At 33.6% G+C, this 24,955-nt stretch overlaps 3 protein-coding genes and 1 long non-coding RNA gene across 6 annotated transcripts in view; 1 reads left to right on the top strand and 3 right to left on the bottom strand.

Moving 5' to 3' along the window:
* Nucleotides 1-5,579, bottom strand: part of LOC148951631 (BRCA1-associated RING domain protein 1-like) — a 50,284-nt gene extending 44,705 nt beyond the window's left edge. Inside the window, exon 1 of the mRNA XM_089090392.1 lies at nucleotides 5,444-5,579. Within this exon, the coding sequence (XP_088946518.1) occupies nucleotides 5,444-5,544 (101 nt within the window). The 5' untranslated portion in view covers nucleotides 5,545-5,579. The remainder of the gene's footprint in view (nucleotides 1-5,443) is intronic.
* A 4,880-nt stretch (nucleotides 5,580-10,459) lies between these two features.
* LOC148951630 (ionotropic receptor 21a-like) lies at nucleotides 10,460-12,175 on the bottom strand. Its single transcript, XM_089090391.1, has one exon. It carries the CDS (start codon nucleotides 12,173-12,175, stop codon nucleotides 10,460-10,462), a length of 1,716 nt encoding a protein of 571 aa, XP_088946517.1.
* A 3,932-nt stretch (nucleotides 12,176-16,107) lies between these two features.
* LOC148951629 (uncharacterized) lies at nucleotides 16,108-23,000 on the bottom strand. The gene is made up of 2 exons (XR_016141878.1): nucleotides 22,856-23,000; nucleotides 16,108-16,574 (listed from the first exon to the last, which is right to left on the bottom strand). It is a non-coding gene; the product is annotated as an uncharacterized LOC148951629 (long non-coding RNA).
* LOC148951628 (uncharacterized) overlaps nucleotides 21,427-24,955 on the top strand; it is a 97,179-nt gene continuing 93,650 nt past the window's right edge. The window contains exon 1 of one of the 3 annotated variants that reach the window (XM_089090388.1): nucleotides 21,427-21,623. The gene's annotated coding sequence lies outside the window, so the exon portion shown is untranslated. Of the gene's footprint in view, nucleotides 21,624-21,968; nucleotides 22,121-22,486; nucleotides 22,554-24,955 lie in introns of those variants that run through there. The other 2 variants (XM_089090390.1, XM_089090389.1) reach the window with 2 other exon arrangements.

Here is a 24,955-nt window from a genome sequence, read left to right as displayed (position 1 = left end):
TTTATATGAAGCAGACTGTCTCCTCCCTAGATCCTTACTCTTTAGTGCAAAGTTTGGCTTTTTTTTCTAATTTTTTTTTAGAAACTTTACAATTGGAAAGATAAGATTTTTAAAAAGCACTAAAAATACTTTTCTTTAATGAACAATGTGTTGAGATGGGGGCAGTCCCCCTTATATACAAAGTAATTTATATTTGTTTTAAGTTTTAAACTTGCTCCTTAATTTAGTTGAAGACGCTTTTCTATTTGTTTAATTAGATTTCACGAAACTGTAAAGTTTTACAAATTTAGTGCTTTTGGTAATGCAGAAAAAAAAATCAATATATTGTAATGATCTCTGTTTGGATTTTGATGAGTAATCAAACAGTTCGTTAAAGGCTTATTATGATGATTCCAAATATATAAGTTTCACTAAGTTTAGTTTGACCTATCAAAAGCTACAAGCATGGGAAATATTGTCAGATTTTCTAAAAAAGGGGGAAAGACCACCTTGGAGTCATAAAATTTTAATGAAACTCAAACAATCAGATTCAGCAAATCAAAGAACCCTACTATAGAGATTTCAAGCTCATATCTTAAAAACGTGGAATTCTGTAATTTTTCCCAGAAGAAAGATCATGGATGCATGTTTATTTGTTTGTTTTCTTCCCAGGGGTGATCGTATTGACCCAGTGAGTTCTATACTGTCAAGAGAGGGCTCATTATAATTGAAATGAATTGTTCCCCTTTTAAGTGACCAAAATAATTGGAGGGCAACTAGGCCCCCCTCCCATGCCACCTTTTACCAAAATCGTCCAATCAAAATTTCAAGATAGGTTTTTTCTTCAGCTTAGTTGAAAGGCCCAATAACTATGTCTTTAGAAATAAAATGACCCCCTACAGCCCCAGGGAAAAAAATTTTTAAGTTATAAATTTACCCATTGTTTTATTTGTTATTGGGAACATGCAAACATTTTGGGTGGGGAGGAAAGGAAGAATTTTCTGCTTGGAGGATTTTATATGGGGACAATTTTCCATGGGGAGGGAAGTTTCCGGAGGTTGAACTTTTCAGGGGAAATTTTACACTTGGTGAATTTTCCTATATGAAATTTCTTTATGTCTTGCTTTTTCTTTACCAATCAAATTTTAGGTGTGTAGATGTTAAGGGTAATTGTCTGGGGTAAATTTTTGCCAGGAGTGAGTTGTCAAGAGGATATTTCTATGGGGACGGGGATTTTTCCATGGAGGGCAAGCCAGGTATCCTGGCGTTATTGAAAAAACGATCAGAAATCATAGGCAGAGTGCTAGTGCTGACTAAGTAAAGAACAATGTGGGCACAATCTGTTGTTTTTTTTTCTCCATACCTGGGCACTTCGTATCAAAGGAGTTGTCATAGAAACTTCGAAAAGGGCACATTCGATTGGAACTTGGAATGGCTAGTGCCCTTTTTAATAGTTGAAAGTGATTGGAGGGCAACTAGCCCCCCTCCCCCCATGCCCATCATTCTCCCAAACACATCCGATTAAAATTTTAAGATAGCCATTTTGTTCAGCATAGTTGATTTCCAGATAGAAAATATGTTTTTGAGGAGGACACTCCCCCACAACCATCAGGGAAGGGTTTTAAGTTATGCCCTGAAGGCATATAAGAACAATGTTGGCACAATGTACTACTTATTATTTTTTCCTTTCGATCAGGGCACTTCATATGGAAGGGGTTGTTGTAGAAACTTCAAAAGGGGCTCATTCAATTGGAAATTGAGAGTTCTAGTACCCTTTTTAATAGTCGAAAGTGATTAGAGGGCAACTAGCCCCCCTCCCCACGCCCATCATTCCCCAAAACACATCCAATCAAAATTTTGAGATAGATATTTTGTTCAGCATAGTTGATTTCAGGATAGAAAATATGTTTTTGAGGAGAATATGCCCTTTTTAATAGTCGAAAGTGATTGGAAGGCTTGACATTTTTATAGTAAAGATTGAAGTGGGTATAATGTATTATTTTTTGTTGTTGTTTAGACCAGGGCACTTCGTATCAAAGGAGTTGTTGTGGGAAATTTGAAAAGGGCTCATTCGATTGAAAGTAGAAAGGGCTGATGCCTTTTTTAATAGTCGAAAGTGATTGGAGGGCAACTAACCCCCTCCCACGCCCACCCTCCCATTTGCTTTGTTTAAAAACTAAATGTTGCCTTAAGATTAAATCAAAATGCACTGTGATAAAGCTAATTCCCAATAAGGCATCTCAGCAGTATCCCAAGAACGACTGAGTGTATTATGTTCAAACTTGCGGGGCTACTTCTGCTCTTAAAATTTAACCAAATCAAAAAAGCGTAAGTGTATCCAAGCTATCAAAGAAAGTTTTTTTTGCAAATGGTATCAAGTTTTCCATTTCAGATCACCTAGAGGAGGTATGAAACTAAATTAAACAGTACTATTTGCGTCCAGATTTTTAAAAAGGTGTATGTAGCTAAAATTGCTGAAAATTTTTCTCCAGCACACACATAGAAGGCCAAACTATAAAGTCTTCAAAAACGAAAAGATTTAAAGTATTATTTTCTTTTTCCCTGAAAATACTATGTCAATATAAAACGAACAGAAATTAATTAAAAAAACTGTTTCCACAAAATAAATTTTTCAAAGAAAAGTAAAGAACTCCATTAAACAAAAAATGATGAAAAATAAAATCAAATAATCTACCAAACGTGAAACTACCACAAATCAGCATCGATAAATAAATGAAACCCAAAACGGACAGAAATTACAATAATTAACCGAGTCAAACTCAAAACGAGCAGAAATTAACATAATTTGGGTGCAAAACCCTATGCCTTCCCAAAGCCAGAACAAAATTTCCACTTTACTGAAAAATATAAATGTTTTACTTTTATCAGTTTAATAAATACAACAATATTAACATCTTGATTACTAAATATCACTTTATGTATATTAAACTGACAATGCACATTCATTTGTATTTTTTCAGTAAAGTGCAAATTTTGTTCTGGCCTTTGGAAGGCATAGAGGTTTTGCACCCAACTTATGTTAATTTCTGCTCGTTTTGAGTTTGACTTGGTTATTTATTGTAATTTCTGTTTGTTTTGGGTTTCATTTATTTATTGATGCTGATTTGTGCCCACATTGTTCTTTACGTTTTTCTTAATTGAAAGCGGGGATACCAAAAAGATAATTATTTTTTTGTTTAAAGTGGAGATGGAAGAAAATGATATCAAATTCCCTGGGAAACCATTGAACAATTTTGATAGACCTAAGGCCCCCCAATGGGATTTGTTCATTGTCTTGGGTATTTTGAAATTTCTCCAAGGCTACTGGCCTAATTTTGCTTTTTATAAATGTTTTACTTTTATAACTATAATAAATCAAATAATATTCAGATTTTGATTACTAAATATCAGTATATGTATATTAAATTGATAATGCGCATTCATTTGTTTATTTTTCAGCAAAGTACAAATTATGTTCTGGTCTTGAGAAGGCATAGGGGTTTTGATCCCAACTTATGTTATTAAAAAATTAAAATTAAAAAAACTTTTTCCACAAAATAAGTTTTTCAAAGAAAAGTAAAGAACTCCATTAAACAAAAAATGAGCAAAAAAAAAAATCTACCAAAAGTGAAACTACCACAAATCATAACCTTAAATTGCAGCTTGGAGCAAAATTAAGGATTTTCATCCTTGTAATGCTCTTTTATGAATTCAATGGGTTGTTTGCTAAATTTTGGTTGAGGACTCAACAGCTTCCCAGTTGTACAGGAACTCTTGCTTTAGCCATTCTTTGTCTAGATTTTTCTTGAATGCACCTGTTGAATAAGCAGCCACTGTATTTTCAGAGAGTAGATTCCACAAGTTCATTACTCATTGGGTGAAAAAATGCCTTCTTTCTTGGACTAAGGAGTGTTGCTTGAAGATCTTTTTGGAATGACCTCTAGTCAAGGAATGTTCTGGGGGGAAGGGTAAGGAGATGAGGGAGAACATTTTTGGAAATAATTTTGTGGGTCATTATCATGTCACCACATTTCCTCCTGTATGCAAGAGTAGGAAGTTTCAAGTGCCGTATATGCTCTTTGTATGACATTTGTTTGAGGCCTTTGACCATTTGGTTGCTCTTCTTTGTACTCTTTCTAGTATCACTTTGTCCTTCTTGAAATAGGGTGATGCCAGGGACATTCCAACCTCTAGGTGCAGCCAAACTAGTGCCTTGTAGAGCTTCATAAACATGCTTGGGTGTCTGCTAGAGATAGTTCTTTTGATCATTCTGAGATATTGGAGGGCAGACAATGATACAGATTTTGCATGGGTGCTGAACTTTAGTTGACATTCAACAATGACTCCAATATCTCTTTCTTCAGAGACTGCAGAAAGGGGGTTACCTTGGATATGGTATTGCTGATGCATGTTATGATTACCAATCATAACACACATCAACCTCTGCCAGTCAGAGGTTGTGGCTGCTTTACCAACAAGTTTTGAATCCTCAGCATAAAGAGTGAGGAGGTTTGAGAGGAGATTGAGTGCACCATTTATATATAAGTTAAAGAGACTTGGCCCAAGAATGGTCCCCTGGGGAACACTGCTTAAAACAGCTGTAGACAAAAAGCATTGAGGGACACCTTGAGAGTTGTGAACTCTTGCAACTTGTGTTCTTTTTGAAAGGAAACTCTGTAGCCTATCCATTGGACAAAAACATCATCAACAAACAAACAAACAAAGCAAACAAACAAAACACACAAAACAAACAAAACAAACAAACAAACAAAAAGCAAAACAATTTGGAATTTTTAAGACAATGAAACTTGCTCAAACCTCAAATGAATATTTTAGCCCTAGCCTATATCCAAGGGCTATCCTCAGCAAAATGTATATAAATAAAATAAAGCTTAAAGTAAAATGTGATTTTAAATTAAAATTAAAACAGTCTAAGTGTCTTTGCTTCAACAAAGGTCAAACACTAATTGAAATTAGTTGAAGCAAGTATTCTGGGACTGTTTTAGTTCCAAAGGTTGCATTTTACTTTGTCATTTTCTTCTTGTATGGAGACAGGTTTTCAATAAACAATCAATCAAAAGCATTATATCAATGCAAAAGAATTGAAATTGGTTGGATACATACATTATCTTAAAATGTGGATGATAATAGAAGAAAAAAGGATCATCTGATTAATAGAAATATACTGCATGTTATAGCCTAGAGTATAAATTTGATTGTTTTCTTTAGTTTTGTGTAGCCTATACTCTTGGCCTAGGCTATGTCTAGAATGGGAAGTGGGGTTTGGTAAGCATTGTTAGAGTACCAAACAAAACACGTGTAAAAACAACTTTCAAAATGAAACAAGAGATTTTCAAAAATTCTAGTCTACCCTACAAATCTATGAAACAAAAAAGAAGGTAGTCTAGGCCTATGGTGTTCAAATTCAAGGCAAGAATCAAAATACCATAATCGAAAAAATTACCATTTATTGCACTTTATGAGAACTTGCAGCTCTTCAAACTTTTTTTGAGTATGTACAAGATCAGAGTCAACGAAAGACTTAATTAATTCATTTCTGGACATTTTTCAGAATTCAGGCTAAGATCATTCAAAATCGCGCGGTAACTACAGAGCGTCATCTGTAAAAATAAAGAATAAAATTGCTTAGATCCCGCTTATATTTCACTCTCAGTAAATCCTGAGTAGAAGTTCAATAAAGAGAAAAGTGTCTGGTAGAATCAAGGAGACGCAAGGTGGGCAGCAGTGTTACGATGGATGGTACAATTGTAACAGATTCAATACATTTTCCTCCGACCTATATATCTGTAGAGCATTTTCTTTAAGTCGGAAATTCTTTACAATTTTGACGAACTGGAATGAAGTCAGTACGTTTGCGGCAAAATTCAGTGATTTTTTTTATGGCCAGGATTAGGACTCTCACGATTCATTGTTGTAAGAATACTAAAGCCTCACAGCTTCTCTCTCTCTTCTTTCGTGATCTGAAGGGAGTCTATGGTCCTTGTACAAACATTCCTTTTCAACTATTCGTTTCATTTATATTGACATCAAATTTAAAACTCTAAAAACAAAGTCATTCAATTCCATTATTGAGGTAAACCTATTGATGTATACTTCAGATTTAACCCATTGGTAATACTCAAATACATAGTGGTATACTCTGCTAGTTCTTTATATGTCGCTTCTGATCAGGCTAGGAACATTTTATGTGTAAGTTAGACCTATAGAGATGGGGAATAATTACAACTATGGTTATCCAACCTTTAACAGTTTATTTTTAATAAATTTTTATTCAGGAAGATTTGTGGAAAATATTTACGTTTACATAATTCAGCTACTATGAAAGTAATTACATCACTTGATGTCTTTTCTTATGCTCTTCTCAAATTCAGCCATTACTTCTGGGGAAATTACATTTTGAGCCAGGAGGACATGTAGTCCAAAACAAAGATTCATGCACTATTTTTTCAAACTACCGTGACACTGGGGGACGACATTCGCCACCCTGAGATATTACTGTTCGAGGGGAGATGAACGTGTTGCGTGAAGCGCAACACGTGCTAAAAATTTAGGGGTCTGGCACATTTTCTTCCGTAAAGTTTACTTTTAGAGCTTCGTCTGGTACTAATCAAAATTTTAACATCACAACATTGGGGGGAGGCCTCCCTCCCAGGAGACCATTAAATACCAATACAAAAGTGTTCTATTGTGATGAGCAGAGACTCGGGACAGACGAATGACACTATTTACCAAGCAGTCGACTCTGGTCGATGCCAATTCACCTTTGCTATATTTTAGAAGTTCGGTCCGAGCTTTTCAGGCTGGCAATGACTATCAGCGAACTTATCAGTTGTTGATACGACTCTTATTCTCCCAGTGACATCTCTGGTGAAAGACAGATCGTTAAGAACCATGAATCATGTAAAACCATATTTCAGCATGGGTTATGGTGACGAAAGGCTTAACCATCTATTTGTCATAGCCTGAAAGACGAAGTGAAATACTACATTGAAGACGAGGCTATTGACCATTTTGCTGCATAAGTGAAGAGTTGTTCTACCCAGTTTAGTTTCCTTACCCTCTTATAAGTGCACTTATCTTTTTTGGTTCTAGTTTGTAGAAATAGAGTTTCACGGCAATTCAAAAAACCTGAATTTTATTTTATATATAGCACTGATTAGTTACAAATATATTACATAATTATATATGTATATGTATATATATTTACCATAACAAATATATTAAATAATTGTAAAAAGATGGCAGTGGAAGTGGCTATTTATTTTTTTTTGTGAAAGATTAGTTTTTTATTCAGATCATGTTTAGAAGTAAAAATTATCTTGAGCCCAATTCCGTATCATTTTTAAAATAAGCTCTAAATATTTTTAATGATATAAATAATAAAATAATAATAAAAAGCAGTCATCATCGTTGTCAATCATACTTGTCATGGCAATTATAAAAAGTCCATCTAAGAAAAAGGTCGCAACTCAGAAAAAAAAACAATAGAGAAAAAAGGAAAATGAGAAATTTCTTATGTTTAAATATTAAAATAAAATGAGCTGAGTTTAGCTCCTTTTTTTAGCGATAGCGACTAATCTGTAAATTTTTGTGACAAACATGAATTGTGATATTTTTACTAATGTCGAAAGGAAAGCTATATATATTGAAAAGAAAATATGTTATCAGCTCCTTTTTTTACCGATAGCGACTAATCTGTTAATTTTTGTGACAAACATGAATTGTGATATTTTTACTAATGTCGAAAGGAAAGCTATATATATTGAAAAGAAAATATGTTATCAGCTCCTTTTTTTACCGATAGCGACTAATCTGTTAATTTTTGTGACAAACATGAATTGTGATATTTTTACTAATGTCGAAAGGAAAGCTATATATATTGAAAAGAAAATATGTTATCAGCTCCTTTTTTACCGATAGCGACTAATCTGTTAATTTTTGTGACAAACATGAATTGTGATATTTTTACTAATGTCGAAAGGAAAGCTATATATATTGAAAAGAAAATATGTTATCAGCTCCTTTTTTTACCGATAGCGACTAATCTGTTAATTTTTGTGACAAACATGAATTGTGATATTTTTACTAATGTCGAAAGGAAAGCTATATATATTGAAAAGAAAATATGTTATCAGCTCCTTTTTTTACCGATAGCGACTAATCTGTTAATTTTTGTGACAAACATGAATTGTGATATTTTTACTAATGTCGAAAGGAAAGCTATATATATTGAAAAGAAAATATGTTATCAGCTCCTTTTTTTACCGATAGGGACTAATCTGTTAATTTTTGTGACAAACATGAATTGTGATATTTTTACTAATGTCGAAAGGAAAGCTATATATATTGAAAAGAAAATATGTTATCAGCTCCTTTTTTTACCGATAGCGACTAATCTGTTAATTTTTGTGACAAACATGAATTGTGATATTTTTACTAATGTCGAAAGGAAAGCTATATATATTGAAAAGAAAATATGTTATCAGCTCCTTTTTTTACCGATAGCGACTAATCTGTTAATTTTTGTGACAAACATGAATTGTGATATTTTTACTAATGTCGAAAGGAAAGCTATATATATTGAAAAGAAAATATGTTAGCTACATTGCCAGTATTATTACTTGCTGAATCCATTCATCCTAATACTTTAAAATTAGTAAATGGGGCGTAACAAATTGTGTCGTTCTTTGTTCAAGGAACACTAGATTTATGGAACACACAATTTATGGAAAAAAATTTACTCATATTTCACGTCTTATTACTTTTGTACGACAAAGCTAAGAAAAAACAGTCAAACTGCTATTTATTTTGTTATCACAAAGGTTGTGCTAATAAAATGATAGTCTTATTAGAAAAGTAAAAATTGAAATGAAAGCTTATTTATAAAAAGACAGTAGTGAAAAAAGCTTAACCTGACATCCAGGGTAATTTTTCAGCACAATTTGTATTTCGAACTAGGAGAAGTGGAGCAAACAAAATGGAAAGTCTGATAAATGATTATTTTAATGCCTTGCATTTATCTTTTGTTAAAATAAACATTCACCAAGACGCGCTATAGAATGTTTTATTCGTAAAACGTTTTGTGTATCACCATTACTTTCAAAACTAGGTGTCGACATCGATTCTGCTCCAAAACAGTGATAAAACATTTTTACAAATAATATTTCAATTTTGTGATGAAACTTATTATAACAATTAATTATATTTAAGGGTAACTGATTTAGACAAATATATTCATGTTACCGTGAATATCCGAAATCTGGTTAATTTTGATATTCACCGTCGGATGTCCAAAATTCCTTTTCTCCTGCTTTGATTCAATTAGCTTTGCGATTTACCTTTTTCAGTCTTATGCAAGCTGTGATAGTAAAAGTTAAATTTAGGTTACGTTAGATTATGTTGATTCAGATTAGGTTAAATTTGGTTGTAATACCCGAAATCGGATAAAAACCTAACCTAACCAAATCGAACCTAACCTAACATATCATCACCAAACTTTGCATTAAACTGAAAAAGTTGATTGGCAACGCTGACTAAATCCATAGAGAAAAAAATAAGTCCGACATTCACCGGTCAATGTCGATGTTCACCAATTTCGGACATTCACGGTAACAAATATATATATATATATATATATATATATATATATATATATATATATATATATATATATATATATATATATATATATATATATATATATATATATATATATATATATATATATATATATATATATATATATATATATATATATATATATATATATATATATATATATATATATATATATATATATATATATATATATATATATATATATATATATATATATATATATATATATATATATATATATGTATATATATATATATATATATATATATATATATATATATATATATATATATATATATATATATATATATATATATATATATATATGTATATATATGTGTGTGTGTGTGTGTGTGTGTGTGTGTGTGTGTGTGTGTGTGTGTGTGTGTGTGTGTGTGTGTGTGTGTGTGTGTGTGTGTGTGTGTGTGTGTGTGTGTGTGTGTGTGTGTGTGTGTGTGTGTGTGTGTGTGTGTGTGTGTGTGTGTGTGTGTGTGTGTGTGTGTGTGTGTGTGTGTGTGTGTGTGTGTGTGTGTGTGTGTGTGTGTGTGTGTGTGTGTGTGTGTGTGTGTGTGTGTGTGTGTGTGTGTGTGTGTGTGTGTGTGTGTGTGTGTGTGTATGTAAGAATCTGTTTAAGAATAATTAGATATATTTAAAGACATGAAACCTTAAATGTGTCTGGGATTAATTTTTCAAAAATACTGACTTTTTTCGTTGTTTCGGCGTTTTAGTGGAAAACTAACAAAGAAATAAAAGTTAATGTAGTACTTTATTTCCCAAAAAACTCATATTATAAACATATCTATTTAAGTTCTAAATTGTTCAATGTGCTTGTTATATTTAATTAAGAAGTCAATTTTAGGCTAAGAAAGGCTTCAAATAGAAATCCCACAGCTGCCAAAGAAAGTCCACCGAGCAAGGCTATAAAAGCACTTTGTATGTCGTCTAGTTCAATTGTCACATACCCATCTTTATTGTCTGGATTTATTCTCATAGGTGGGCGTTGAAGACTGTTCCACCAATACCGAACTAGACCTTGCTGACGCAATCTAATGGCAGTTTCAGTAAAAGCCCATTTTAGAAGTGACTTTTTGGGTTGGTATGAAGTTATGTGAACTGTAGTTAAGCATTCTTTTGCATATCGAAGCTTTGGCTGATTATACCCATCAAGAAATTCATTCCTAACCATATAGGATCCTCTATTCCTGCTCTGTATGAATGCAGCCTTCCTACATATAACTTTTAAAGCTGAATCTGTAATGTTGTTGTTATACTCTGCACGTTCAAAAACGTGACGTATGTGTTTGTCAGCTGAGTCATTGTAGCCTTTATATAAGCCACGAAAGCCGTTTAGATAGAATTTCAAGCCACTCTTATCAAGATCAGCAAATGTGTCAATTGGAGGTGATTCAGAAGGCTCTGAAAGGTATGATATCAAGCTAGCTTTATAGCTAGTTGCTATAAAGAAGCAGGTGACCCAGAGAGCAATGAGGACCATTCGAACCGAATTTGTTGACCTATAGTCTTGGCTTGGCATACCAACTATTGCACTGTAGCTACGGAACATTGACATTGACAAAGAATTAAGCTCTCCAGGGTTTCTTCCAATCGCAATCTTGTATATTAAAGCACAGAAGAAAAACAGCAGCCCAGAACTAATCACTAAGAGTGCTGTAGCAGCCCAAGTCTCTGTAGTGAATGGCTGTATTATTACAAGAATTCTAGGAAGTTGTTTTACAGTAGGAACAACAAGGCCCATACAGTCATCAACATGAGGGTAGTTGGGCTGCATTATACTGACATATGATTCTACTAGGAAAAAATTTGCAAACCCTATATCCTTTTCTTCTCGAATGAGCTCACCAGTGAGTCCACTAAACTTCCGAGAGTCATTCACTTCAACACCCCACTTTTCTCCTTTTGGAGGTTCGCTAATATCAATCTTCATACCTAAAGAATGGGCATAAGCGTTCATAGTTTCCACATCTGGTCCGGAGTATATACCATTTTCACTTTTAAAAATGTTTGGCGGAAGTTCAAATGTTCCAGCTCTTAGTTTTGAGCCAGAAAGAGTTTTAAGCGGGTTTTTGTCTCGATCTGCTTTTGTATATATAGGGTTGAATTTTCCCTTTCCTTGGAGATCAATCTTCATGTGCTTCCAACCTATTACTTTCTTCTGAAGATCTGCGTTAATCACAATTACATTTCTTATGGGGAAGATAATAGTTTTAATTTTGGGTAAAAGGTTTGCATCTCCAAAGACAAAAAGCTTTGACTCAGAATGATATAGTGAAATATTCTTTAGTATTTCAATTTTCTCGGTTCGATTTTCTATTGCTACAAAAACAGCGTTGCAATCACTTTGAAATGTTTTTTCGTCATAAGACGTGCTGATTAATGCTATGCTTTTAATAAACTTCACAATTTTAGTGGGATTCCCAATACAATGAGTGCATGGTTCGAGTTCCAGCATAAAGTTCACACGTTCTGCCAAAGATTTTATTCTTGGGGAGTCGTATGCACCAACTGTGACCAACCAAACCCAAAGGATTGTTTTCATCTTCCTCACCTTAAATAATCAATAAGGTACTAAGTCTCTTTTCTAAGTCATTTTGAGTTATATACCTATAGTCATAAACCATAAATATTTTAAAACGCATTAAAGCAAACAGTTCTTTCCAGGTGTCCGTTTAAAAATTCTCTCACATTTCCACTTATGTGGCTGTCACGTGATATCAAAACTTTAATGGGATGATACCTTTGCATGAAAGGAGAATCATTTGTTTATTTTTATATGAGGATGCTTCACAGGGATATCTTAAGTCTATCCAAGCACGTACAGAGGAATTTATTTCATGGGGAGGGAGGATGGTAGCCCCCTGAGTTTACCATTTTGACTAAAGAGAATACAAGAAATGTACTAAGAGCTAGTATTTTAAACTCATCTTTCTATGCAAATGTGAAAATAGAGATTGTTATTGTTATGCAGACTAGGAAAGATCATTGTATGGACCTGAGGCATAACTTACCGAGGATATACTTGAATTGAATGGGAAATATTCAGAAAATTACAAGAAAAAACTGAGAAATGGGATCAGAATTAATAGAAGATACGAAATTATTTATGAGCATATCTAATACCAGAAAAAATTCATTATTTAGCTGTGAAGTACATGATTGATTTTTCGTAGCAATTTATTATACTTAAAAATTTTTAAGCCATAAATCTTATCATCAGGATAATAACGTCAGTTTTTTGGGGGAGTGTTTTTTACAAGAAAAACTTTACAAAACGCATCAAAAATTTGTTTATATACCTTTTTGTCAATTTTTTTAGGAGTAGGAAAAAATTTCAGGGTGGTGTTTCAAAACTAGTACCCCCCCTCGATACGGCCTCAATAGTTGTGCATCTGTTGAAACATGTTATAGGTATATAGCTATCACACCCATAGGTTTATCCTAGCAGTGACAGTCCTAGGCCAGGGCAGGAGAGCAGTTGCCTCCCACTTTTTCTGACATCTGCCGTTAAATTTCATTTATTTTATATTTTTATTTTTATAACACCTATATTACATTGGTAATAAACACTATAACGTAGGCATTATTTAATTACAGATCCGATTATTAATAATAGGTAAAAATAACTCGTAGCAATTGATCATATTCAGCAGTCCCTTCAAAGTTATCGTGGAAAAAATCGCAAGGCCAATTTAGAGTGGATAAGGTTTGGAAGCTATGTGACCAAACAATCCTTACGCTAAAGTATTTTAGAACTTTCAAAAAATCTTCTTATCATAGGCAGCGCAAAAGCGCTGCCTAATTGAAGAGCGATGTGGGCATAATGTATTGTTTATTTTATTTTATTTTAGACCAGGGTGTATGAGCAGAAATAAAGTTAAATAATTTTCCAAGCGAAAAACTACCAAAATATACTATTAATAAATAAATGGAACTCAAAACGAACATAAATTATAATTAGTAGCCGAGTCAAACTCAAAACGAGCAAAAATTAACATGAGTAAGGCTGATAACCCCCATGTCTTCTCAAGACCAGAACACAATTTGCACCTTACTGAAATCACAGCACGTTTTAAATTTTTTCACCTTTTTTACTTTCTTAAATAAAGAATTATCAAAACTTTAAGGAATGAACATCAGTATGTCAATTAGACTGACAATCCACGGTGATTTATTTTTTTTGTTTCAGTAAAGCGCAAATTACGTTCTGGTTTTGAGAAGGCATGGGGTTTATCAGCCCTACTTATTTAAATTTTTGCTCGTTTTGAGTTTGACTCTGCTATTTATTGTAATTTCTGTTCGTTTTGATTTTTATTAATTTATTGACATTGATTTGTGGTAGTGTTACGCTTGAGAGATTGTTCGACTTTAGTTCTGATCATTCTTGGCTTAATGGAGCTGTTTACTTTTCTTTGAAAAACTTATTTGGCGGAAAGTGTTTAAATTATTTCTAAGTAAACGGCCCTTTAGTTTCAGGAGTCGGTTTTAAAGAATTGGGACAAAAAGTCAATTTTTAGCGTAAAAACCGAGGTGTTGAGGATGGAGCAATCCCCTCGCTTGCGAAATAATTTCTTTTGGTTTTAAGTTTCAATATTTTTCCTTAATTTCAGCTGAAAAAACTATTATTTTTTTAAAGAATTTAATTTCTGATCGTTTTTCAAATAATGCCGGGAAATCTAGATTCTTTCCATTGAAAATTCCCTACACAGCAGAAAGTTCCTCAAAAAATATTCTTCCCATATAAAATACCCTCATCCCCCCAGGGGAATTCCCGTCCCCTCGACAATTCCATTCTCACTAACAATCCCCAAGGAAAATTCCTTGTGGACGTTTCCGCCTTAAAATTCTCCTTAGCATACTATCATTTGAAAAGGCTTTAATGTCTGATTTTTCTTCAAATCCTAGCGGAAATTATTCCTCCGTGGAAGATTTTCCACCGAAAATCCCCTACTCCCAATGGAAATTTGTTGCTCCCGCAGAAAATTATCACGTGGAAAATTTTTCCCATGGAAAATTACCACCGAGAAAAAATTACCCTTGAGGAAAAATTTTCCAGATGATTCCAACGCCGCTGAAAATTACCCCATAACATTTCCACATGTCAAATTTAGTTTGCAAGGACAAATTCAGACAAATAAAAGGATTTCATATAAGAATTCTAGAAAATTCCCCTACTATAAGATTTCCCCTGGAAAGCTCACCCCCGGATACTTTCATTCCAGGAAAAATTTTCACTGTGAAAAATCCTCCCCCCCCCCAAACCGAAATTCGGCTTAAAATATCTATATACTTCCTAATAAAAAATACTATACGTAAACAATGGGTAAATTTTGAAGCTTGCAGCCCTTTTCCCAGGGCCTGTGGGGGATTATTTTATCTCTAAAGGCATAGTTATTGATTTTCAATTACGCTGTACAAAATGGCTACCTCAAATTTTTATCGGAGGACTTTGAGGAAAAAGGGACGTGGGAGGGGACTAGCCTCCATCCAATCTTTTTGGTCACTAAAAAGATCCCTAGAACTTTTGATTTCCGATCAAATAAGCCCTCTTCCGATCCTTTAAGATAACTGGTTCTATTCAAACATCCCTGGGGGAAAAGAAATAAAGACAAATCCTTGATATTTCTTCTGGCAAAAAGTGCCAAATTCTACATCCTTGTGTGTAGTAACTTGAAATCTTTACAGTAGTTCTCTGATGTGATGAGTCTGATGGTGTGTTTTTATTAAGATTGCTTCATGTTTTGGGGGTGTTTTCACCTTTTTCAAAAATTGTTCAAATTTTCTCAGTCTCGTAAAGTTTGATGGGTAGCATTAAAGTTAATGAAATTTTTTGTTTTGAATCACCATAAAAATTTGATTCTTTTTACGTATCTATAGTTATCAAAATTATGTTTTTATAGTTTGTTACTATTGAGCTTTGTCACTCCTTAATAACAGTGCTTTATCACAAACTGTTTGATAGTAACAGTTTCAGAATACCATTAAAAATTGTAAGAAGAATTTGTGATGAGATGTATAATAGCTCTCTGGCGAATAAGAGGCCGGTGTTACCGGAAAGTAGGGTTTCCACCCGGTAAAAAAAAATCACTAGATTTGAGGGATTTTTTAGTTAGTTTATTGAGTTTATTCAGTAATCTAGTGATTTATATGCTGATTTAGTTTTTTTTTTTGTTTAGGGAAGATAAAATATTACTAGAAATAGTCATAAATCACTAGGGGTGACAACCCTGCTAGTAACAAACTGCAACAACAAATTAGATTTGGGTAAATGACAATCAAAGCTGGCCGGGTATTTAGAGCATGTTAAAAACTCTTAGGAAATTAGGAATTAGTTCGTGAAAACACTGAATTTTAACTAAGTTGGGGTATCAGGACTTTAAAAACAGCAATAAAGTGGTTGGTCCACTTTAAAATCCAATTCTCTATACTTCATATTTTTTCAGTAACATTAAAACTTCAAAAATTTATATTCTAAAATAAATTAAAAATCAAAAGTTGTTTATGTTCCGATAAAATCCTCATCATAAAAATACAGTACAAAATATATAATAAAAGCTACAGTACAAAAATATAATAAAAACGAAAAAGGCAGTATTTGTCATCGGTTTTTTGAAATATCCAATGTTGTCTGTCTTTAGAAGATCAAACTTTTCCTAAGTAATAAAGGGTTGCATAAATTGCAGTCCAACAAAGTACAACTAGCAGAGAAGCCATAAATAAAACACTTTTAGTATTATTCCATCCATAGAAGTCCATTTCAGCTTTTCTATAAGCTGGATCTTTGCTCGACAAGGAGACTGCACGAAATCCAGCATCTTGACTGCACCGTATATCATTGCACTGACATTTCTGTGATTCAGACATATTAATTACTAAAGCTGCCACTTTTTCTTCGGATTCGTTAGTTTGATTCCCTGAGAGCTCTGCCATCTTAGGTATGCCTAAAATAATCATGGGTTTAATAAATGTATTTTAAACTTGCTTTACACCAGGGGCGTAATTTGGTAATAGGCAGGGGAGGGCAACTGCAACTCCTAGACTTCAGTTGTTCCCCCAGACCCTAGTCTGTCCTACCCCCCAGCACAAGTTAGTTTTCTTTAGTATATCTTTACCTTTTTTGTAAATATATGGCTCGTCTTTGAGTTTTTACCGTAATTCTCACTTGATTTGGGTAAATTGCGTCCAAATCCTCCCCCCCAAGATTTTGTCGAAATTACTCCACTTTTGTATACATCTAAAATCACGATTTAATTGGTGCAGTGGCTTGTCTTAACTGGCGATAAGTAAGGAGCGACCCGGCTCAATAGTAACCGAAACTCTAAAAAACGGAATTTTGAAACCAAAAGATACATCAAAAGAATCGAATTTTTATGCTGATTTCAAATATATAAGTTTCATCAAGTCCTACCCATCAAAAGTTTGATGGGTAGACCTAAGAAAATTTGCTTGATTTTCAAAAAAAGGGGGTAACAATATCACGATTTAATTAAATAAAAAAACAAGTTTTTTTAACTGAAAGCAAGGGGCAACATTAAATCTTAAAACGAACAGAAATTATTCCGTATATGAAAGGGGCTGTCCGCTCCTCAACGCCTCGCTCTTTACGCTAAAGTTGTTTATAGTTTAAAAAAATAGCGTTGTGAGGAAGAGTATATCTTTAGCGTAAAGAGCGAGGCATTGAGGAGGGGACAGCCCCTTTCATATACAGAATAATTTCTGTTCATTTTCAGTTTTAATGTCGCTCCTTACTTTCAGTTAAAAAACTTGTTTTTTTATTTATTTGGACGTTTTTAAATTAATGCAGGTTTTGATTTTGGCTCACCGTACAGGAATAATTAAACAAAATCTGCACGTTAATTTTACATTTATTTGGTTAAATGGCTTCCTCGAAAGTTGTTTAATTTTATTTACGACCGTTTTTATTACTAATAAATATAAGTAACTTACGAATTAAATTACGTAACGAACTTCTATATTCATATATTTTTAATACGTTTATTAGAGGTTTCACCCCCTAGTCAATACCTGGCTCTTTACGCTAAAGTTCAAATTTTGTTCCAATTCTTTAAAAACGACCCCTTAATCACAAAGGTCGTTAATTAGAATAAATAGCTCTTCTGAAAGTACTAAGAAATCTTTGGCGTAAAAAGCAAGGTATTGACTAGGGTGCGAACCCAGATCCTATTCTTAATAATTTCTGTTCGTTCTAAATTTTGATGTTGCTCCTTACTTTCAGTTGAAAAACTTGTTTTTAAAAATTTAATTTCTGATCGTTTTTTTAAATAGCGCTGGGAAATCCGACGCCCCTTCATAGCAATGTCCCTTCCTCCATGGAAAGATCCTCCCATGTAACCCCCAACCCATCCCCCCCACTACCAGAAAAAATTCCTCCTGAAAACATCTGTATACTTCCCAATAACCGATACTATATGTAAACATTGGGTAAAGTTCATAACTTTCAGCTCTTCCCTCGGGGATTGTGGGAGATTAAGTCATCCTAAAAGACATAGTTTTTATGTTTTCAACCATGCTGAACAAAATGGCTATCTCAAAATTTTGATTGGGTGACTTTGGCAAAAAAATGAGCGTGGGAGGGGACCTAGTTGCCCTCCATTTTTTGGTCACTTAAAAAGGGCACTAGAACTTTCCATTTCCGTTCAAATGAGCCCTCCCGCGATATTCTAGGATCACTGGGTCAATACGATCACCCTTGGGAAAAAAACAACAATTAAAAACAGATAAACACGCATCCGTGATCTTTCTTCTGGCAAAAAAATACAAAATTCCGCATTTTTGCAGGTAGGAGCTTGAGACCTCTACAGTAAGGTTTTCTGACACGCTGAATCTGATGGTGTGATTTTCATTAAGGTTCTATATCTTTTAGAGGGTCTTTCCTCCTTTTTTCGAAAACAAAGCACATTTTCTTAGGTAAACTTTTGATGGGTAGGACTTGATGAAACTTATATATTTGAAATCAGCATAAAAGTTTGATTCTTTTGATGTATCTATTGGTTTCAAAATTCCGTTTTTTAGAGTTTCGGTTACTATTGAGCCGGGTTGCTCCTTATTTACAGTTCGTTACCACGAACTGTTTGAATAACGGTAATACGGCTCCTTCGTTTCAAGGTAATAACGTGCATAAGGCGAATAACGCTAATAGCACAGAGGTACGACGTTGCATTTTTCTTTACTCATCTTAGTATTAAAGCCATATCCTGCTACAAGTTCAGAATTAGCCTACTGTTAGTTTGAATGAAGGAAGGAAATGCCTTTTCTAATAATAGGGTTCTCTGATATGCTGAATATGATGGTGTGATTTGCATTAAGGTTCTATAACTTTTAGGGGGTCTTTTCCCCTTGTTTCTAAAATTAGCCAAATTTTCTCAGGCGCATAACGTTTGATGGGCAAGACTAAATTTAATGAAACTTGTATATTTGAAATCAGCATTAAAATTTGATTCTTTTGATGTATCTATTGGTATAAAAATTCCGTTTTTTAGAGTTTTTGGTTACCATTGAGCCGGGTCGCTCCTTACTTACAGTTCGTTACCACGAACTGTGATGAGAGACGAAACCCGCCAGACTGGTTATTTTCAAGAGACCGCTATTAAGATAGGGAATGCAAAGAGTGGTTTTCATTGCTTCTACGATGTTTAGACTTTTGTTTTTTTGGGGTTTAGGGGGAGGCGGTGCTTAGGTTAGGTTACGTATTTAGTATATACTTTGCTTTACACAAAAGTTAAGAGAAGATGAAATCTGCAGTTTCTACATAAGCTTCTTGAAGTGTAGAGTTTTAATGATCCTTGTTAAATCAACTAAGGTGGGGCTTAAAGCATCTATCTTCTTTGTTGTAAAATGTCTGGGATACTAAACATACAAAAAAAAATAATTTAAATACAAAATTTCGACTATTCGAAATTGGACCAAGGAAGCACATCATGACAAAAGGAACATGTAGAAATTTAATTTAAAATAAAATTGGAACGAAAATTTCATTTCATTTTAAATGAAATGAAAATGAATATGAAAAACGAATACTGACCATGGATATTGTATCCTGTTTTTTTTCTCTCGCTAATACAGATAAAGATATGCTGCAAAGTAAATCAAACATTTACTTTATTTGCAATCAAAGAAGCGTAAAATGGCTATTGAACCTTGGACATAAATTTGGCATCACATTTTTTCATTCAAAATTTTAAAGTAAAAATAAGTAGAGTTTCGGTAAAAATGAATAATGCAAGAACTTAGTTCTGGTAAGAGTTTTTCTGAATTTTCCAGTAAGAATTTGTGTTTATTTCAAACAAAATAAAGCGGTCTGTTGACCAGTGTTACCATGAAAATTATATTAAAAATCTCTAAAATCTTATATTAAAATTATATTAAAATCTCAATTTGTGAGATTTTTTTTTAATTCAGTCATAAAATCTGCAAATAAGTGAATATTTTCAAATCGGTAAAAAACAAAAAAACTATAAAAAACATCACGGAAATTATGTGCAAGACTAAAAAATTGTGGAGGTAGTTAGGTGTCCAGGAGCCTAAACATATCCGGAACAAAAAGACAGAGGAAAAGATAAACGGCAAAGAATTAGATTTATGTGCTTCGAAGTCCGCGCTGCCTTTCCAACAAAACAAAAAACAATTAGATAGAACCAAAGCATAAACACATACAACAAGTACTGACAAAACCTATCCTCTCCACACAAAAAAGTGACCCTTTGTCCGCGTCTCCGGAGACGATTCCATACCTATGCGAACCTGGCGAGTAAATCACAAGTTCCGTAGGCAAGGCCGTATCTAGGGGGGGGGGGTAACCAAGTTTGAGCCCCCCCCAAAAAAAAAAAATTTGACCGAGTCGAAAATAAGTTGAAAATTAGTAAAACCTAGGTAAAAATCAGTAAAATTAGGCGAAAACTGAGTCAAAAATTAGTAACCCCCCCCCCCAAAAAAAAAATCCTGGATCCGCCCTTGTCCGTAGGTGATTATACTTGTTCCGTAAAAGCTGTATTAAATTTAATTTATTGGCTCGGAGCGATTAAGTAGTACAACATTTACCCTCTAGAGGTGCTGAGGTAGGCGGGGTCACTTTTGGAGTTTTTTCAGTAGGCCTACTTGTTCAGTATGTGTTTATACTTTGGATAGAACTAATGTTTCCATAATAGTGATATTTACTTTTGCCTTTTCTGAAAACCAAAAGATTTAGGCGATTGATAAACATGGGATTTATAAAACTATAGATAGATTCGCACTGATTGCCAAAATCTTTTGGTGTCAGAAACCATGAAATCAAGAACCATACAACCATGTCCAATAGGAAATTTTTTACCGATCCAATTCATCTCAAGCCAAAATATTTGGGGGCATTAGTGCTGCATTCCCACTCTCCAGAACGAAAATATAAAATTCTAAAAACTACTTTTAAACATTCTAAAATACCTACTAATATCATTCTTTAAGGAACATCCATAAAATCTACCCCCTCCCCCCACCACTCAGGGTTGCCACCGTCAGTAGGATTTTACTAGATCTAGTAAAAAAAAAAAATCTAGTAAATTTAGAGGATAAAGTAAGTTTCCTGAAATCTAGCAAAAAGTATTAAAAAGTCATGATTTATAGTGAAAAATACTTTTTTTTTTTATTTTCCATGAATTCAGGGAAAAAAATTATCGTAAACATATGACAATTTACAATTTTTGCTTGTTTATTTTACAATTTACAATTTTGCTTGTCTGTCTCAGAGACAGACAAGCAGTCACCTATTTTCATAAACAAACAATTCACTTCCGGCGTCTAAAGGTCGACAAAATCATCTTTCTGTGTATCAAATCTTACCAACTAAAAATGAAGCTATAATGACACTTGGATTTGTGATGATTGGGAATCTATTGGAATCAAAACAAAAGCCAACCACCCAAGGTGATTAGGTGAATCTACTCAGCTTGAAAATTTTTATTGAGTAAAAAGGAGCCTGCTGAGAGAAATTAAAAGTAAGTAGAAATGTAACATTATATATATATATATATATATATATATATATATATATATATATATATATATATATATATATATATATATATATATATATATATATATATATATATATATATATATATATATATACACATATATATATATATATGTATATATAGATTTTTGAACTTGTAGGTTTCCGGAATTTTCAATCATACTATGAAAACGAAAGAAAAAGAAAAGAGAAAAAAAAGAAGAAAAAAAGAAAAAAGATTGTGAAAATCGTATTGATTATCCTCCTATAGTAAAAATCGATGTTTGGTGGTGCGCGTGCGGCGTAGCCCCACGCGCAAAATTTTTTTTTGAGCATTTAGTAAAAACAGATGTGATCTAGTAAATTTTTCCTCTCCGATTTAGTAAATTCTTCCAGGTCAGGGTGACAACCCTGCCACCACTACTAGTGTATTATCCCGAACACGTTCTAAGATTGCTCCGTTTGATCAGAGAAAAACAGGTTTTTCTATTCGTGATTGGTTATAATTAGGCTAGTTTAGTCTGAGTGAGAAAAACTACGACACATGTATATTTTAATTAAATTCAATATATAGAGGTGGTTAGGGGTTAGGTATTCAGTATAACGCGTTCTGGACGGCCTGCTTTCCATAATTCTTTGTTATAGTTTCCATAATTTTGTTTCCCAACTTCACTTCTTGAGTTGGTTCGGGGTAATACACAAGACCCCCCCCACATTTAATGGTCAAGTATATACCTCAAATTGTACGCAATGAATATTCCATACGTGACTTCTTCAAATCGATGTAACGGCAAAAGAGCAACACAACAGCAAATTAAGCTTATGAAAATGTCATTGCGTATATAGAATTTGGGGTATATAATTTGGCCATTAGGGGTAGAGGGTAAGGTTTATTGGCACATCTTATACTTAAGTAAGTATTTTAGAATCTGTTGTATTGTCAAATTTTCAATAGGTAATAGACCTGTCATGTAGGCAAATTTCAGGACCCCCTAGAGGGAGAAGGCATGTAGATATGTACTTCAAAATAATTTCCCGTGACATACTTTAGCCTGTTTACCCACCCCTGAAAGTTTCATTTTCCTAACTTAACCCCTTTCCAAGAGAGCCAAAAGTAGCTAAAGTAGAATTTTACCCACTTGTTTTTGTGGGAGACTCTGCGATGGTAATTTTTGAGGTCATATTAACATTAATAAAACAATATTATAATAGTACCTTAAGATGATAGTACTCCGATTGCACTAGTGTATCTGCGCAATAGAAACTGTTCCAAGATCCAATTGAAAGAGAAACGGTCTACTGCCTAAACTACAAAAACACTAATTATTATCTGATACGGTGTATGTGTTCAAAAGTTTGTGTCAAAATCCTTGGCTCCAAATGTGGACCAGTATTACGCGATTTTAGGGTTCGCTAACGACCCTGCCCAAAGCGTTGTCTTTAATTTTGGACGCATATATCTTGTTTACATTCTAAAGGTGAATGACATGGCAAGGGAGAGGTAATCGCTCCTTTTCTGTGCTGAGTCGATCATTTTTAGAGTTAAAAATGGTCAATCCGGTTCTTTTGTGCGATTAAGTTAAAAAAATTCCGGTACTGGTGTATTATACGGGAACTTCTAAAAATTCAAGTTTGGCTAATGAAATAAAATATAATAGGATGAATATATAATAGTTTATAAAAAAATTTGGGCTATATATTTCCACATTAGGGGGGGGGGGGTAAAGCATACCATATATTAAATACGGAACCTAACCTAGGTACCTGTTTCCCCCTAAACCCCCAAAAACAATAGTTTAAATATCGTAGGCTAAACGCTATGAAAACTGCTCTTTGCATTTCATTTCTGAATAGCGGTCTCTTGAAAATAACCAGTCTGACGGGTTTCGTCTCTCATTAGTATACAAAAGTGTACGTTTAACGCACCAGTATCAAAATTCTATAGGAAAGATTTTGTTACTTGTCTAGAATCCGGTAAACACGCGTGAAGTGAAGTTTCGTTAATGTTAATAAAATAAAACAAAATAGGATGAAAACAATAGTTTATGAACAAATTTGGGCTATATATTTGCACATTAGGGGGGGGGGGGGTAAAACATAGCATATATAAAATACATAGCCTTACCTAATCTAAACTAGGTACCTTGTTTTGCCCCTTCAACCCCCAAAAACTAAAGTTTAAATCTTTGTCTCGGAGTGAGCAATACTTAACAACGCAGCAAAACCCTGTTTTTCATAAAGCAACTTTGAGACTTCGATGCGGTCTTTCTCGCGTGTTTATCGGATTCTAGACAAGTACCAAGGTTTAAAAAAATATTTAAGAGCTATTTTAAACCATATACGAGGAGAAATTAGGTAAGATAATAACTCAACTTAAAACGAACTGAAAACTGAAAAAGATATTATAATGAATATTAAAAACGAACAGACATTACCAACAGGAGTAGAAACAGGAGTAGAGCTAACGCCACCTAAGCCGTCTAAAGGTCGGAGTGTCATTTGCCCTTTACTGAAAACAGTTTTTATTTCGAACAGTGTTTTTTTCTTTGACTTAACATAAACAAAAAGGAAAGAAAATCATCTTATTAACCAAGATTATTGAAAAGAACGAATGCCAATAGGCTGATTGTTAAATATGTAATTGAACACTCGAGAAGTGAAATTTGGTTAATGCTAATGAAATAAAACAAAATATGATGAAAATATAATACGTTATTAGCAAAATTGTGAAAACTACAACTTAGAACTATGTACCCAGAACGCAGAAATGTCCTTAAGAATCGTATTGAAATAAGTTCACACAAGGGGCAACACCCCTTATCCAGGAAAAATATAATTGCCTGCCTGCTCTTCTGTCCTTGGCAAATCCCAAATTTTAGTTTGAACGTTCATGGTGAGACACTAAATTCTATCACTATGCATTGGAAATTAACTGGTTATTGTCCTATCTGATCTTCGCGATCCAAATTCTCGAATATTTCTCTTATAATACATAAGTATCAAACATTTTTTGCAGTTTAATCTGTTTTCAATAAAGCGCAAATAACGCCCTGGAGCTGGACTTTAGAAGGCTTAAGGGCAATGGTGTAATTTCGTCAAAATCATGGGGAGGGGGGGTAGCAAAGTTGGAACCAATTATCCCAAATCAAGTGAAAATGACAGTGAAAAACGAAAAATGAGCCATATAGTACCATAACGGCAAAGATCAGGGTTTTTACTTTTAGGGAGATTACCCTATTTTAGGGAGAAATCACTTCTTTTAGGGACGCTTATTTTGAATTTAGGGACAAAGGGAAATACGGGGTTAAGTAAGGA

This window comes from Artemia sp. Qi Xiang Cuo, chromosome 6 (genome assembly GCF_049724085.1).
Source record: "Artemia sp. Qi Xiang Cuo chromosome 6, ASM4972408v1, whole genome shotgun sequence".
Lineage (NCBI taxonomy): Eukaryota > Metazoa > Arthropoda > Branchiopoda > Anostraca > Artemiidae > Artemia > Artemia sp. Qi Xiang Cuo.
This window is presented reverse-complemented; position numbering and strand designations above follow the sequence as displayed.

Coding starts and splice junctions, on each gene's coding strand:
- LOC148951630 (XM_089090391.1), bottom strand. CDS start 12,175: ATGAAAACAATCCTTTGGGTTTGGTTGGTCACAGTTGGTGCATACGAC.